The sequence below is a fragment of the Zootoca vivipara genome, chromosome 2 (assembly GCF_965207765.1).
Source record: "Zootoca vivipara chromosome 2, rZooViv2.hap1.1, whole genome shotgun sequence".
Lineage (NCBI taxonomy): Eukaryota > Metazoa > Chordata > Lepidosauria > Squamata > Lacertidae > Zootoca > Zootoca vivipara.
The window spans coordinates 83,305,075-83,323,169 of record NC_142584.1 but is presented as its reverse complement, the minus strand read 5'-3'; the positions used below and the strand labels follow the sequence as shown (position 1 = coordinate 83,323,169).

The 18,095-nt window shown below is 42.0% G+C and overlaps 1 protein-coding gene across 4 annotated transcripts in view; it reads right to left on the bottom strand.

The window, feature by feature from the left end:
- The window catches only part of PLXNA1 (plexin A1), a 298,287-nt gene that overhangs the window by 77,093 nt on the left and 203,099 nt on the right, over nucleotides 1–18,095 (bottom strand). For all 4 annotated transcript variants that reach the window (XM_035106479.3, XM_035106473.3, XM_035106478.3 and 1 more), the window contains exon 10: nucleotides 16,727–16,927. In XM_035106479.3, coding sequence (XP_034962370.3) covers nucleotides 16,727–16,927 — 201 coding nt within the window. The remainder of the gene's footprint in view (nucleotides 1–16,726; nucleotides 16,928–18,095) is intronic.

Sequence of the window (18,095 nt, the reverse complement as noted above, 5' to 3'; positions counted from 1 at the left end):
ATCCAGCTAAGCTCTAGTAAGATTGATCCATAGAAATTTGTAGACCTAAGCTACTCATGTTTGTTCATTTTAAGGGTTAGATCTGAGTATGCCCAACGCTGGATACAACCCAGCATTACCTGTGTTTTATCTCCTGGAAACAGTTACTTCATGAGCACCATGACTGGCTATCTCCATGATATACTATGACTTAAAACAAAAAGTCCACTCCCAGGTCCAGCAATTTATTTTACATCATTGACTGTGAATGTCCAGGATTCCATGTTCAGTACATAGGTGAAATGACAACTGAAGAAAACCAGCCGTTAAACTGGGGAAGCACCTCTAGAAGAAAATTACGTGTTTGTGTATGTACACATATACATATAGGAGACTCTCCTGGAGTATGAAATATGGTTTATTTCAGGACTGACATGTCTGGGAAGAAAGCTTTGCTCAGGGGCACGGTTTTATAAGCAATTTTCACCAAATGCATGAGGACTCTTACTACCGCAAAACACTGCTAAAAATGTGCCCCCAAGGAAGGATTTGTTCCGAAACACATTGGGCCTGGAATGAATCTCATTTCAAACACCTGGAGTTCCTCCTCTCTTTTTTCCATCTTAAAAACAGTAATTGATGCACACAAATGCTTTAGGATTTAACATAGCCAATCTTTTTTTTGGTGGGGGGGGGGTTGCAACAACCAGTTGGGAAACACTTCCATTCAGATAGCCACACACCCTCGCTGATTTATCCGCTATTGCAATGACAATTCCACCCGACCCAAGAACACTGGAAACAAGAGGGAAAATTCTGGCCCAGTGGACTTGACACTTTAACGCCGCATGGCCTCGGCCTGGAGGATAACACCAGACATCACTCAGTTACAGCAAACACTGCACTTCTGAATATTTCATCTTCAGTGTTCTTTAGCTGCCATCTTGGCTGTGGCATGCTTTGATTCACAGCTGGGCAACTGAGGAAGGCAGGAGGCGAAATGTTCTGTTCTAAAAAAGTAATCTGTTAGTCACTGTTTATATTTACATCTGTACCTAGATAAACATTCCAGGCAACTTCACAAAAATCCAGAAAAATAATTGATACAAATGGGCTGGGTTAGCGCCAAAATAATCAGAAGTTCAGATAAATGGGGGTACGGCTACTGTAAGGTCACATCAATAAGGCCTTTACGCAGTACGGGAGTTAAATATGGATCACTAGAAGATAACTGACATTCAAATAATATGGATGAGGGAAGAGTTTCTGTGTACATTTCCCCCTCCCATTCCTTTGTAGCTGTGTCCCACTAAGATTGGCTGAAGAAACCCACTGCGGAAATAACCCAAGAAGTCAGGCAGATTTACATTAAGGAGAAGCACCCATCATTTGGTAAGTGGGAGGGGGCGGCAGAGAAGGATTTAGCTGTGACGAGCAGCGTGGCAGTGTAAGTGAAATTGGCATTTTCAATTTGTACTCTGACATGTCTCATTTGGGGCACTGGCATCTCAGGAAGGCATACAGCCTGCAGCTGTCCGAAACACTTATTTGCATTTCTCTGCCCTGGCTCCTTTTGGAAATGAGTTACTTCTGATTTGGGTGTGGAGTAGGGGGAGGGGGGGAAAGAGATTATTTAACCCTTCAGGTGCCTGCATTGATAATAGAAACTCACACGTAGGAGAGAGGTGCATTTCTGCTTCAGGAAATGCAGGCCTGCCTTCCTTAGTAAGAAAGATTTGTGGGAGATTGGCAACAACATGTTGCACAGGTTTTGACTGAGGTTTGACTGAGTCAAAATGAAACTTCACACTCTGAGCCAATAATTTATCAAGACAAAAATCTCCCACAACCACTGTGCACAATACTGATTCCCACATAAATGATCCCAAAGATTGTTAGGTAACTGATCCAGTTCACGCTTTAAAATTATATATCTGAAATGCTTATACCCCACTTTTCCTCATATAGTTCAAGGCAGCTTGCAAAAACAAAAGACTACATTAAAAGCCGCATAAATGAATAAAACAACTTTGTTCTATCTTTAACAATATTAATATTTTACCTGCTCTGCTGCTGCTTCGCGTTAATGTTTAATTGCTGTGATTGTTTTATTGTATTTTGATTCATCATCATCATCACTATTTGCCCTCTGAAATAAGCGGCACTACATTTTTCTTTCCCTGCCATCATTATCTGGCAGGAGAGTTGTGGGAGGGAGTTGAACCCACAACAATCTTCCAAATCCAGATCTCGCTCTCTCTCTTTTTTAAAGAAACAATTTATTAGATTTTTCAAATAAACACATTAAACAATAACAAAACATTCAACAACAAACACAACACGCACAAATTTTCTCTTTTTAACATCTATTCATCTATCTCTAATTCCCAATGCTCTGCCGAGCCAGATCTCTCTCTCTCATTGTTCTGCCAAAGACTGTGGAACATCAGAACCCAGATAGCACAATGTTGCTACAACTAGTTCAAGAGTCCCACTTATCTAGAACTCTGGAAACATTTCCTGATACGTACTGTAGTGCTCTACTTCTAACTGCCTTGTAAACAACACCATTAAAGCAAGCCATTGCAAGGGTAGAAAGAGGAAGCTCAGTTACATCCTGTAGAATGTACTGGAGAAGAAACCGAAGATAGCTTATGCACAGAAAACTAGAGCTAGGGTGGAATCCTGACCTCTCATTTTCTGTATGCAGTGTGGAAGGGGAGTCAGTAATATGAGCCTTTACCTGCTGCCTCGATATACCATAGGATCTACCATCTTGTCTGCTGTTTTGGAGAATTAAGCGCTAGTCATTGCAAAGAAGACAAGTGGCTTGCTTAAAACACACCCACCATGTTTGTGCACATTAAAGAACATGCTAAAAGAGATTATCTTGTCTCTTTCAATTCTTACATGGACAGAAAGAAGGACAGAGGGGCACATCTGGGGGGCGGGAAAGAACTAGGAATCTGTCTGCCTTCACAGTTGCCAGTCTCTCCATGACTCAACCGGAGGAAGAACAAGCCAGATTTTGGGTCTTGCCAACAACAGCCTGAACTATTCCTGGATTTCCTAACACTGTGTATAGGAAGGGAGCCCGGCATGCATCCCAAGAGCCAGAGGGGAAGCCAGGGAAGGTGGGTGTTTTGGAGGAGACAGAACAGAAAGCAGCCAAAAGCTCGAGCTTTGGCCAGGAGTCTAACACCACATGCTCGAGTTACAGAGACAAAGCCAAACACTTACTCGTGCTTCTACTTTGTTTTTATTTTCTATGCCATTTGATATTTTTAACCCTCCTAAAGGTACATACAGAAAATCTCACCCTTTATTCAAAGTATATGCAAAGTATATACCCCATAGTATTGTGGCCATAATTGTTAACACAGATAAGAATCCTCATGCTAATATGTATTGAAACTGAAAGGGAGGTCTGTGTGTGTGTGTGTGTGTGTGTGTGTGTGTGTGTGTGACTTGTTCCCTTTACTTAACAACCCATATTGTAAATGTTCTACAATATATAACAAGGGTCTGGTGCATTTATTTGTAAGTTACTCTCACCAAAATCAAAGCAGCTTATTTCCAAATACTGTAAACATACCGGGAACCATGAGGTAAGGCTGGCTCTAAAAATAGTAATAATGCTTGCTGATTTGTTGTCTTAGTAGTAGCATAATGCCAATGCTCTTATTTTCTCTCCATCTGATTGTTTACAGATATATTTAAAAAAATTGGTTCAGTTAATAGTTATGACAAAGTGCTACCTGGATTGGCCTTTCAGATTTCTGCTGTGCTACACTATACATAGACAAAATAACATTTCTGGAACAGGACATAACAGGAGTAGAAGCCATTGAGGTGCTCTCCAAATGTTCAACGACAATTCCCATTAGCCCCAACAAGTAAGGCCAACGGTTAGGGATGACGGGAATTGTAGTTCACCAACAATTGGAGGGTACCATGGTGGCTACCCAATTTTCTTGACTTTGGGGGACAGTCACCCAAATACATATACGACCATCCCCACAAACAAATCCTTTCATCATTACTAGTGGAAACGGCTGTCAATAAATCATCATTAACTAAAATGAGAATGACTATCTACACATCTGAGTGAAAATGACTAATGCTGGTTTTTCTCAAATTAATAGTACTACTGGTTACACTTCAGACCTGTCAAGCTTCCCCGCTTGGCGGTCCAACCCAAGTGTCAGCCTTCTGCCCTGTTTCTTCTTGAAGAATTTACTAAGCAGGATGATCAAAATCAGGATCTAAAGGGAATCAACTGAAGATATGAATAATCCAAACACTCATAAATTGCATCTGGTGGCAAGTGCCCTAAGCGGGCGGGGTGGGGGTAGAGAGGTATCGTATTCATAGATGAGTGCATCTTTGGAAAGCACCAAGAAGAAGAGCATTTAACCACCCTAGCCTGAGTTTGACGCTCTGTGCCATTCTCCTACAACAAAAGCTCCTGCACTTATCTTGCTGATTTGCCGGTCGTGATTGCTACAGATCCCTGACCTCAAGACTTGGCCGCACTCCCAATTATTTTCATTTAAGCTGTATTTATTTGTTGTTGACAGATACCCAGATGGATCCTGTGCATGCCTTGAAAGCTCAAACAGGATTTGTATTTACTTTCCGTAATACATATATTTAGATTACAACACTCTGCAATTACGCACCACAGAAATTTACACAGTAACTAATCAACACTCCCACCTGCCCTCTCGCAGCCTTCATTGGAGAATGTGAGAAGCAAATCTATTTTATAATCCTCATTTTACACACGAGGGAGTTGGAACAACAATAACAATACAGGCAAAGTGACCGATTCAAACACAGGCCTTTGTCACAACAAACACTGAGATGGGCCTGGATTTCTGCTCTGTGTGCTCACAACAGGCCATTTCCCCTCAACTGAAAGAATCAGCTGTAAAAGCAGGAGAAGCTACCTTCAGTGCAATTATTTTATATAAAATGGGTTTCCAAGAAGTGGCCTGAAGAAGGCTGGGTAATCATATAGTAGTGACTTCTCTTATTTTCATCTGCTAAAATGAATTTAACGGGGGGTGGGGAATATCTCAAATAACTTTCTTGGCATTGTTTTCCTCTTCATTAAACTGCTGAAATGGCCAAAAGTGTGCAATGGTCAGGCAAATTTGGGGCAGGACCAAATTTGGGGCACGTAAAGCATATATTTTATTAGCAGATTACGTGCAGGATCCCTGCTTGAGGCTTTGGAGAGCTGCTGCTAGTCAGAGTAGATCAAACTGGACTAAATGGATTAAACGGTCCTATATTAACTGGAGATGACAGAAACTAAACGTGGGTCCCTCTGTATAAAAGACAGCTGTTCTACCACTGAACTCTGGTCCCTCTGATCTTCATTCAAGATTTTCCAGTGGTTTACAAAATTTAAAAGCAACCTCCAGGAACCTGGAGACATATCAATACAATACAGTAAGATTAAAATTAATCAATAGCAGTCTTTGGACAACCTGGTTTAGCAAGTGAGGATATGCATGAGTTCCATGAACCTGCACGCACCCCCTCTGGACCCTGCATTGGTCATCCTTTCACCCATGTGAGGAAACAAGCAGCTAACGTTCATTTCCTGTTTCATGCAAGCTGGGAAACTACTGTCAATGGCTTCCAAACAAGCCATGGTTCACAAGCCAACTTTCAGCAATGGCTTCACAGCCTGGTCTGTTTGGAAACCTTTGTGTAGAAAAGCCTGTCTCCTGCCCCTCTATTTTCTCTGAGTGAAGCTAGCATGTGGTTCATATCAGTTATTCAGTTCTCTCGGATAAAGGTCAGGATGTCTGAAAGAAAGGTAGGAGATCCCAAGCAATGCTTTATACCTGAGATGGCCCGGCTTCCTCTGCTCCCGCCCTGGGAATGTCTAGCATTCTTCACACCCCAAGTGGTGTCAAAACTCTTCTTCCCTGTGAAACATGGCATTGGCTCACATTGGTCAGAAGGGGGGATTCAACACAGGATGAGAGAGTCCTTAAAAACTGAGCTGCCTTATGCAGCTGTCTCCCCACCCCACCCTTCATCAAGGTATTTTCATCAAGGTATTTTTGAAGTAATTTTGTCTTCCGTATCTCAACAGTAGAGCATAAAAGTATCTCCACAAGCAGCAATCTACACAGAGGCTATAGCATGCCTAAACCATGTAGTCATGCAGACTTCCCATGTGGCTATTACACAGTAAGAGGCTGACAAAACATTATGGCCCTGGGCAGCACTCTGCCAATTTCACTTCTAGCAGCAAAAGGGACTATATGTGGCATCAAAATTCAATGAACCCAAGGACTCGGGCACATCATAAATTTAACATCCCTACAAACTTCTTAGCCTATCCTGGCTGTCCTTAATTATGAGCAGGCCAAAGTGGATACTAGCTGCCTGCTTGCTTCCATCCTTTGACATAATTTTGTCTCAGTTCTTGACTGAGAATTCCATCACCTGTTGCAAGTCTACCACAAATGCTCCTTGTTTCCAAAGTCTACACCAAATATTCAAAACAACTGATCTGTCTTTAAAAATCAGAGGCACACACATATGCAGGTGGACAGAAACTTACACAGATGGGCACACAGCATGATAAGCAAGCAAACAGATGGATGCAGAAGGACACCCAGAGACATAGTATAGATATGGAAACAAAGGCAGAGGAAGGAAAGGAGGAAGCGCATCAGAATCCAGTGCAAAAGATCCATTACAGAGGAACGTAACAGGGGAAGTAAAAATAAGATGCTCACGGCATACACGTTTTCAGCATCTTCTTTCAGGCAGGCTAGGCCCTGTTTCTTCAATGTGAAAGCTAAGATGCCCAAGATCTTTATACAGTCATACCTCAGTTAAGTATGCATCGGTTTGAGTACTTTCAGTTTAAGTACTCTGTGGACCCGTCTGGAACGGATTAATCCACTTTCCATTACTTTCAATGGGAAAGTTCTCTTCAGGTTAAGTACTCTTCAGGTTAAGTACAGACTTCCGGAACCAATTGTGTACTTAAACCTAGGTACCACTGTACTAGGCATCCCGCCCTCCAAAATGTCTGTAGTATGGAATAAACACCTCAAGTTCAAACAGTAAATTCCTTGAAAGATGCTACACTTTTAGTGTGTTGTCTCCACAAGGCTCCAAATCAGTCCATATTAAAAGTCAAATGAAGGGATTTGCCTATATCCCCCCAGGATACTTTATTTGGAGTTTTTCAGATTGTTTTCTGATGAGTTTTCTCTTTACCATGTTCCACCAAAGTATCAAAAACACTTGAAACAAAACACTCGGATGGTTTTGGAAACAGGCTAGAGAAAGTTTCGGTCCACCCCAAACATAAAAGAAATGAAATGTTTTACCCATTTCCGTCCTCATTCCCGATTCTCATACTCTTAAGTAATGCATGCTATTCCTGACTAACAACAATCCCTTCAATGTATTTTACTTATTCTAATAGAGGAACTCTAGCAATACTAGTTTAGGTTAAACACACCCAACTGCACCAAGGAGGGATGTGAAAAAGGTAAGAAATCTCAGCAATTCAATGGATAATTTTATCTACGCTTGCTTAGTGGACCTATTCTGAACTTTTATTTCATTCAGAGAAGTATAAAACTGTAAAAATGCTCTCCATCACAGTAAGAAACTTACGTATCTAATCTTTTTGTTTACTTTTTGTCAGTCCCATACCCAGAGTGTATGCAATGGCTAAAGAGAAAGGCTCTCAACAAGGAATACGACCTGTCCGCTAATCTCATAGATTCATAAGCAACCATGTTACAATGGGAACATCCACCTTGAACATATATACTCACACAATCAGCTTCCAACTTCATTTCCCTAGGCTGTTTTCTGCACGAATAGTACAGTTGCAACTGTGTCCTATTTTTCTATAGTTGATGACCTCAATGCCTTCCCAGCACTATAGGGAGGGCAGTAATGCGCATCATGTCTTGCCGAGGCTCAACTGCAATTCATCATTATTTTATCTGCTAGAATTTAATTGGATCCTATCAAACTCTCCTGATACTCCCTTTTCACTTTAAACACTGCTGCAGGAAAGATAAATGTCGGTGCTGCTTGGAGAGAGAGAGAGAGAGAGAGAGAGAGGCTCTCCCCTCCAACGACGTTTCTGGATTTGTAAGATCCTGTGCTATTTTCCTCTCTGTGCCTGGCTCACACACACACACACACACACACACACACACACACACACACACACACACCACTGTAGGTGTGCAGTACTCATAAAAGGGCTTTGTGTATATGATTTATGGGGCCCTGTAAATGTACTCAAGGCCCAGTAAAATACGTGTGTGTGTGTGTGTGTGTGTACACGTGCACAAACACACACCAGGGCTTGACATCTGCTTTGATTTTACATCTGCTCTTTCCCTGCCTAGCATTTATGTTTCTCCATCACCGCCTGTTACTCAGCCTCTTTCCCTTATAAATGTGCCTAATTCTAAAACTATACATCTCCCAAGTTCAGCATATTTAGAGCCTCGGGTTTTTACACAACCATAAAGAGATCCCTTAGACTCCGTTCCAAAATGAACAGAAGCAAAGTTTTTAATTGAATATTTATTGGATATTTAATTTATACTTGTATATTTAATATATATTATTTTATATTCATAGGCCTTTGGGATGTAAAATGCTTGGCTGCTGTGAAGAATCGAAGTTCTGGGGTGTGTTGTTGTTTTTAGCTACACAGTATATTTTAGTATGTTTTAAAATTACCTTTATTGTGTTTTAATGGTTGTAACCACCCTTGAGAACCTTGCTTGTTTATAGGTTAAAAGGTGTGGTTTGCATTTTTAAATGCATAAATAAAAAACGTATGTCATAATCTCTTGGGTGCCTTGCTTCTTATAGCTTGTGAAGCACTAAAAGGACTAGAGAGCCCAAGCACATCCCTCTAGCTCAGCATGCCACCAGTTCCCCCAGCAAAAGAAAATATCTTAGGCGTATTAAAAGTAGAAGACAGATCCTATGGGGCCTTTGAGAACCTCTGGGGAGGCCTTTCTGTGGGTTCCTCCACCTCTACAGACACATTTGGTGAGGTCACGAGAGGGGGCCTTCTCAGTGGCTACTCCCTGATAGTGACACCAGCCCAGCCTGGTTGTCTCTCCACTTCCCTTTCGCCAGACAGGCAAATATGTTTTTTGTTCAGGCAGGCCTTTGGCCACAAACTGGTCTTCTGAGAGTGGTTCTTTTGTCGTTCTGCTCTTTAATAGTTTTCAGTGTTGCTTTTAATAGGGCTGCTTTTAACAGGCATAGTCATTTAATTAAATTGTTTTAATACATGCTGTGAACTGCACTGGGTCCTGCACTGGGATAAAAGAGGGATTTAAAATAAAAATAAATAATTACATTTCTGGGAAACAGCAACTTTCCCTCCAAGGCTATACCCATGCTAGGAGAGATCAGTGTAAGTGGTTTTGTCCCATTCCTGTGATGAAGGGGGGGGGGGACCAGTAGCCTTGCTGTGAGGTGGAATGATAGCTGCAGAATGATAGTTTGGCCTTGCTGATGTCGTCTTGTCTCCCAAACCCCCACCCAACCTCTATTTGCCACAATAGCAGAATTCTTAACCTCTACATCAATGAAACAATCAATCAATCTAGTTTTAGAATGTCACAAAATGGAGCCAGGAGAGTAGCTATCATTTGTCATGGAGATGTCTGGGCACTGTTCAACAGATGTTTACAGTAGCAATGAAACTGCAGTTTAAGGGGTCTCGGTCACAATGGAAGCACTGGCTGACAAGGGGGCAGGGATCACACTCACACAGCAAGAAATATTGATACCAGAATGCTTGGGGAAGCACTGGAATTCCTCTAAGTTATATTTTCAGGGTTGGGGGCACAGTGTTACAAGAGACCTTCCTGAAGAATCAACCCAGAAGATGATGCTGGGGGGCCTCTGTCCCAGACAAACGGCCTTTGGCTTATGAGGTTCTATTCTGTCTGCCATGTTTTGTTTTGGGTTTTTCTTAACTACACAAAACTTCTGCAAGAGGTCACTTGGATGCTTGAGGTGAGGTGCCACCAATATGCAGGTGGCACACTGCTCTGCCTCTCACTTCCAACTGCTCGCCCCAGTAGGTTGTGAAACTCTTCAGCTGCTGCTCAAGAGGTGGCTTGGGGATGAATGAGAAGAAGCTTGAAGCTTAATCTAGACAAGATGGAGGTGCTGTGGCTGAGGAATCTGGTAGATCTGGGGGGAGGCTTACAACTAGCCTTGGACAGGATTGCACGTCCCCTGAAGGACGAAATTAACATCTTGGGGTCTTCATGGGGTTCTGTCTGTGGAAGGAACAGCTAGAGGTACTGCTAAGAAGAGGACCCTAGTGATCCACGCACTAGTGACATACAGGTTAAACTGAATACAGCTGGGGAGCTTTAACTTGGGCAGAACCCACATGTTGGCGAGGGTAGGGCAGTTGGAGTATGTAACACTGATTTTGTACTAGTTGAACTGGTTGCCAGACTACACTGTGCTGGCTTCGGAGATTTAAAGCCCTAGAATAGTCATCCTCGGCTTGGTACACGCCAGATGTTGAACTAGTCAGCATGGCCAGTGCCCAGGGATGGTGTCTGTTATAGTACAAAACATCTGGAGGGCATCAAGGTTGGAGAAAGATTTCTAAGACAGCTAATAGGCAGTAGAAAAAATGTTTTTTAAAAAAATAGACATCTAAGCTTGCTAGTTTCCCCCACTTATTGTGGCTGAGAACTCCATCCGAGACTTCCATAACTGTACAGTATAGTCTTGACTCAAAGGGCTGCAGCACACGCTACATTCGCAAGCATACACAAAGACGCGTCTGATAAAAATCTGTCCCGCTTTTGTTACCATAAAGTAGAAACATAGGGTACAAACGAAAAGCTGTTTTCTAAGTTTCATGTCACCTTGCAAAGTTAACCAACTTTGCAAAGTGTGAAGCAACACAATGAAACCAGATGGAAGGGGGGGCAAGAGAATAGAGACAATTTTGGAAAAGTGTGAACATGAAGCCTTTAAAACTGCCTGGCTAGTTGCCTTTAAATGTTAAGAACACTTGTGTCCCTTCTAGGTGTGAACAGATTCTTGAATTAGAAAGAGAGTTCTAGAATGGTAACTGAGTGTAAAAATGTAGTTCAGATATTGATGTCATTGAATTTCTAGTACCCAATAGCTAGAAAGAAAATAAAGATGAAAAAAGGACTTTGATATGGGGAACATTAATATGTTAAGCAACTGGAAAAAGTTACAAAAATATATTGGTATTGCATTCTGCATACACAGAGAGATTTTGATAATGTAGAAGCTTAATCTGGGTCCTTGTAAATTAAATAGATGCAAAAACAAAAACTGAATGTTGCAGGCAGTGCAGCTGCAGTGGTAGGATCCTCTGCTAAAAGTTGAGACACATGGGGTATAGTTCCAAATATTATTGAAATTCTTGCAATTTAAGTGATTAATAGCATTCTCAAGTCCCTTCCATTTCTGCAGATCTTAAGGTCAGTTCTCATACTCCACAAACTCTACAGGTGAGCAGAAACATTAGCATTAGGCAACCACCAGTCTTTTAGCAATGTGTGTTTTAGATTAAAACATGCATTTAATCTGATTGTATTTTGCCTTGGGAAAACTTTACATTCTGGGAGGCAGCATATAAATTCTTAAAATAAATAAACAAATAAAAACAATGGCTGCTGTTATTGCAGCAACTGCAGTCATAGGAGTACCTGTGGCTATTTCTGCACACAATCACGGGCAGTGTGAATTGTCCTCAGTGCCCTAACTTTTCTTGGATTCTTCCCCCCTTGATTTGGATTCTAATTCCAAGGCAGATACCAATTTGCATTGCAAAAGCTGAATTTTTTCTTTAAGACCTCTCTTTGGCTGCTTCCATTGTTAACAACATGGCACAGAATTGCTTTCTGTCTGTCCTCACAGCGAGCACCTCGAGACCAATTTTTCTATGGAGGCACCTCTATGCTGCTATCATATACATAATAAGAAGACTAAGGGTGACTCCCCTGTTTCTTATATAATGGTTCAATAGCTATAATGATGTGCTTTAAGCAAAATCTACAGTAAGCCATTGGATGGGAGTACGGAACTATTCTGGTAATGCTCCAAGGCACTGCTTTCTTTGGCATCTTTTGTCAATCGCATAGTTATGGCATTGACAGAATTCAAGTTACCTCCTGGCCTTCTAATCCTGATCCAATCTCCCGCTTATAGATGAGAATACACCCTCCCTTCATTCAGGTTTTGTGTTGCTATAGATACAGGATTCCTCTCCCACAGGCTGCATTTCAGATACAACCTTCAAGACCCATTAAGCCAGCGCTTCTGCTGCTGTTCAACCATAGCGTTTATTGTTAAACAGTGTCCTTCAGTACACAGCATCCCAAATCTCCTTAGAGAAAACTAAGCTCAATTGTGTGCTGAAGTGAAATGGGGGGGTTTAAAGAAGAGATTTGGAGAGGGAGACCCTGACCCTGAGTGCTCACGTCCTGGTAAATATAATGAGAAGGAGGAAACTCAGTACCAACAGGATTCAGCTTTGGAATCTTAATTTCAAAAGCATGATGGAAATGGGCTAATATAAGGAAGAGATGAAGAAAAACGAACAGGTTTACTTGTAATCTTATCTAGCTAAAAGCCAGGATCTTGAATAGTGCAGGGAGGGAATATGGGATTAGCTACAGGTTAGTGTATTTTCTTTCTTTCTTTCTTTCTTTCTTTCTTTCTTTCTTTCTTTCTTTCTTTCTCTCTCTCTCTTCAAAATATTTAAAAGTGTTCTTTAAAAAATTCGAATAAAAAAGGAAAGAATGTGGAAGCAGAGTAAAAGAGAGAAGAGAGAAAAAGGAGGCAACAGTACAAAGCTGCAAAGTGGGCAAGATAGAGTACAGTAAGTATGAGTGGAGAATAAATTCTCAAGTGATAAATTTCTATCCACTATATGTGCATAAAGCCCAATCCCTGTAAGGAATATATCACATTATCATTCTAATATTAGCAAGTTGAACAAAGTCAAGAAGATTGACGATTGTGGGGCAGCAGGACATGTTGAATTTTGCAACTTTCAAATACCCAAAATGAGGGGTGCTAAAAGGTTGCAATATGACTTGTGAATTCAATATACTGTAAAATGGTACCTTTTAATTGTGTACTTATTTTTCTCACCAAAGATACCCCAACAAATTTAATACTGCCACACCTAGGAGTCAAATAAAGCAGCCCCATGATGCAATGGTACAACTTCCCCCTTCCTCCGTAATGCTTGCATGTTTTTACTGTCTCCACTGTTTTAATCAGTTTGTTAAGATATACCGTTTTGTTACTGTAATTGTTTTTACCAGTTGTTAACTATCCCAATAGTATATTAACTAAAGGACAGCATGAATGCAGGTGTGTGCACATGCACTCAAAATAAAATAAATATTTGTGAGACAATTCAAAGATTCATGCTTGAGTTTCCAGTGGTGAAGTGCAGCTGATGTGAAACAAGATATACTAGCAGCTGTCTCCTACTCTCGAAATAGGCCAGAAATCCCCTTCCTTCCCATTTGCTTTCTCCTGAAGCAGATAAAAATGGCTCCTCTGAAGCATTTACACTGCCTGGGAGCAGATTCTCCCACCCCCTAATCAAGACCATTTCAAGTACTGCAAGCTAGATGCGATTAGGCTGCGTATATGTTTCAGTAACAGCACTCAGATGGCCAAGAAGGTATTTTGTGTAACTGGTCTCCTGCTGTGCAAATGGCTGCTCAGTTGACCTCTGAAGAATCCTCTCCAAGCTGGCGATTGGGAGTGGCAAAAGCTGTGTTGCAAAGAAGGATGATCAACCAGCCTCTACAGGCTCATTGTCATTGGGCAAGGGGCAATCTGCCCTTACAAGCAAAGGTGAGAGAGAGCTGTTCTCTCTCCCACATCCTCCATTTCATCCATCATGGATGTTTCCTTCATTCTGATTCCAGCAATTTAAGACAAGGCTATTAGCGAGTCCTGTGGTTTTTAAACTTTATTTTGCCTTAGCTTAAGCTTTCCCAAGACAGACTGTGTGAGTTTCCTCAGGCCTAGTTCATATGTTGCCTATACTGTATAAGTGCAGAAAGAAGAATCAAGAGTGACACATGATAATTTTGGGGATCTAAGAGTGCAATTCAACAGGTGCAAGGGTGGCACGGACGAGAGAAAAATATTTAGAGTCACTAGTACTTCTTCCCTGGCTTCTACTGATGTGTGAATACTCCTTCATTTCGGGGTATAACTTCCAAACCAAAGCTCTTAGCCAATTAAAGCAAAGCACTATTGGCTTCCATGACCAACTCAAGGTGCTGGTGCTGACTTCTAAAGCTGTAAACGGTTTGGGACCCAAATATCTGAAGCAGCATGTCTACCCAGCCTAACATCCTTATACATGAAGATCTTCGAACAAGACCCCCTTCTACAAGTAATCATTAGTTGGTCGAGTACACCGTGTAGGTTTCAAGGGACAGTGTTGATGCTCTCTGCAAGGAAGATCTACTGATGCTGATGCTACAGCATTTTCATTGTCAGGTTATTTTTATTTTTATTTACTCAGGCATTTAAAAATATATTGTACGGCACCCTGGAATTCACCAGGTCAACGGCAGGCTAGATTTAAATAAAAAATAAAAAAATTATCCTCCTTTCTGCAAAGTATAACTTCAGTGTTTGCTTTTTTTGTTGTTGTTATGTGTTTTCTTTCCCAGCCCAAATATTATTTGTTTATTCCCCCCCTGCTTCTAGTTTAGCATTCATTTCATCATTTGATTTTTTTTGTCCTTCTGTTTCCTACTGCTTTGCCTGAGCTTCCTGGATACATAATTATATTTTTTTAAAAGCCAGACAACATTTTGGATTCTACCATCTACTGAACCACTGTTTCAAATCGCACTGTTTCTCCATCAGAGGCAACATCAGATAATGTGGAACTAAATATGAACTAATATTTCTAAAAAATCTTCCTGCTAGAGTTCTCCTCTACCCCACCCAATACTTGCAAAAGGCTGTTGCCAGAGCATAAGAGGGAAATGGTGCTCTCCAAGATTTCTCAACCTTGGTTTGCGCCAAGAGAATCCTGGCATGAATGGGAGGGAGGAAAGGCCCTTTTCAAGCAAACATTAGCTCTTCCATAACTCTGCAATGTCATTCATGTTGCTTAAGGGCAGAAGTTTATGGAATGCTGCTCACACCAGGCTGCAAATGAGCTTTCACAGTGCAAGCGATAGAAAAGAAATGTTTAAAAGGATTAAACTGGAAGCTGGAAGAGGAGGGGCTGCTCTTATGCAAATGAGTGAAGGTTGGAAGACAGCCCAGCAGGTCAGCCAAGGAATGGCATGCCTCTGCAGATGAAAGGACCGTGAAGACTTTAGACCTGCTAGTCTTTAACGTTAAGAGTGTCGTGCAAATAATTCATCCATTAATGTAAGGCATGTGGAACTTCTTGAGGTTTATCAGGTAAGATCACTGATCTGGCTTGACTGCAATGAGAAACAAACTCCCCCTTCTCAACACAGTGGCTATGATAAAGTGGAAGAGGTTATCAGTGGGGAAGTATATCTGGCAGGAGCAGCTAGGTAGTGCCATGGAGCCAACCTCCTGACACCAGGATTGCAGTTTACGTGACGGTGCAGCACCAGAGTGGTGGCAAGGTCAGAGGCAACCAATGGAGCCAATACAGCATATTCACCAGAGCAACCACGCATCCAGCCCCAACCCCACTCTGTCCCAGTGAGGTGCAGAGACACCAGTCTGGGAAAGAAAACTTTGCAGCAATGCCTCATCCCATCTGCCATTTGGAGAGGCTATGGTTGCAAGGCAGAATTACATAGCCAGAGCTCTGTAAGTAGTAGACAGAAACATTTTAAAACAGATTCTGATTGTCAACCTACTTTAGATTGACTAGCTGAGGAAACAGGTCCAGTATTGTTACGGATAATCCAGGCTAGGGTTTGCACCAACTCGTGAGGGGATGGGTGGCATCAACTGAATTAAGCAAAACAGAATAAGCAGAGGAACAGAAATTGGGGGTGGGGTGGGGGGGAGAGAAATACAATCTGGGAAAGTGTTTGAGGATGTGGGAAGGTGTACAATGCCAGATATAAATCAGAATTGACTAAATTCTGTTTGCAAAGTTGGATCAGCCCAAGTGTGGGAGAGTAGAGAGAAGGATGGGAGTTCCTCTGGGACACAAGCAAAGCTGGCTCAGGCCTAGGCAGCTTCCTCTGGCTTTTATAAGCAAATTTCTTTGGAAATGCTCATAAAACATAGCAGAGTCCCCTTGGGTAGCTTTGGCAGAGCAGCGGAGGAAGGAGGGGATGTTGATCCTGCACAGAACAATTTCACACAGCTGAAGAGAAAGAGAAACAGGGAAAAAGGAAAGCGGATAAACACCACGGCAGAAAGAGGATCAGGACTGCTTCCAAGGCCACAGGAGCGCCATGAACACACACTTCGTACATTCCAATAAAGCAAGGAAGCAGCACAAAACAACAGGAATGACTGGGATATCATTTCACCAAAGGAGCTGTGTGATGGGAGGGGAAGACCCAGAATGGACGCCTTTTGTGCAGAGAGGGTAACATGTGATCTCCTCTCAGAGACATGCACAGTTGAGGCCAAACATGTATAAGAGGCAAACAGGGAATTGTTGCTGTGTTCCCCCAAAGCAGCCTTCTCAAAAGATAACTGTATTTCAAAGACTCACCGAAGTGTTCTGGCACTGGATGCTGGTGCTGTTAAAGCGCAGGGCAGTGACACGCTGGGATGTGCCAGGGATATGGAAGATGCACTCATAATTGCGCTGTCCGGACTGTGGCTGTGGCAGGTTTTTGGCAGTCAAAGTGATGGGCTTCACCACACCCACAGGGATATATATCTGGGTAGATGGAAGGATCTGTGGGCAGTCCTGCGAGAGAGGTGGAGGGAAAACAGTCAGCATTAAGATCTTCAAATTCAGATTGTCATGATTAACCACAGATCATCATCTCAAAAAACACACTGCACAAAGACTTTACCCCTCACATAAGAGTTCTGCAAGAATAAATTGAGCACTCATAAAATATGCTCCTCAACCAGGTGATAAGAATTGGCTAAAAGGTGACCTCCAATCAGATATAGTCTCAATATAAGCTTTTTGCTCCCCTCAATCCACCTTAGCTAATGTGTCTTCCAGTTGATTGCCCTTGGATTCTGATGTTCTAAAATCTCTGTCAATTAATCTCTTCAAGGCTCTATCTACATTGCCAAAGGGAACTCATGTCCAGTATACCTGGACGGCCTCGGTCCAGTATACCTGAAGGAGCGTCTCCACCCCCATCATTCTGCCCGGACACTGAGGTCCAGCGCCGAGGGTCTTCTGGCGGTTCAAAGAGGTCAAAGAGAACAACAATTACCAGACCTTTAGAAGGCATCTCAAGGCAGCCCTGTTTAGGGAAGCTTTTAATGTTTGATTTCTGTATTTTAATGTTTTGTTGGAAGCCGCCCAGAGTGGCTGGGGGAAACCGGCCAGATGGGCGGGGTATAAATATTATTATTATTATTATTATTATTATTATTATTATTATTATTTACTAGACTACTATCTGCCCAACTTCCTCAAGCCCTTTGATAGTTCCAAGCCATGGTAAGTGCTATGTTACAAGTGATCTGTCACCCAGTTTCTCCAGTCTATGTAAATATTATATCCAGACCTCAGAATAGATGTAAAGACTGTCAGTATTTCGGCCGTCCCGGGGGCCAGCTGTACTGGTCCCACAGGCCAAATATGCGATTGCTCTCACAAACGTGATGAACAACACACAAGTCAGTAAATAAGGCTTAACTGCTTTATTTACATATAAACAAACTGGGAGCTCTACATCATGGCTCCCTCTCTCTGGCATCACAGCCAGTAAAGAGAAAGAACAAAAGAGGACAACAGTCCCACGTAGTACAGCAAGATAAACATCCTGTCTGCGTCACTTCCACTCTGTGGGAATGAAAACACATACAGTCATATGATACACAATAACCCTACGACTGCAGACGGGGAATGAATCCTAACAAACTCCCCCGATTTATGCCCTGTGCTGCAG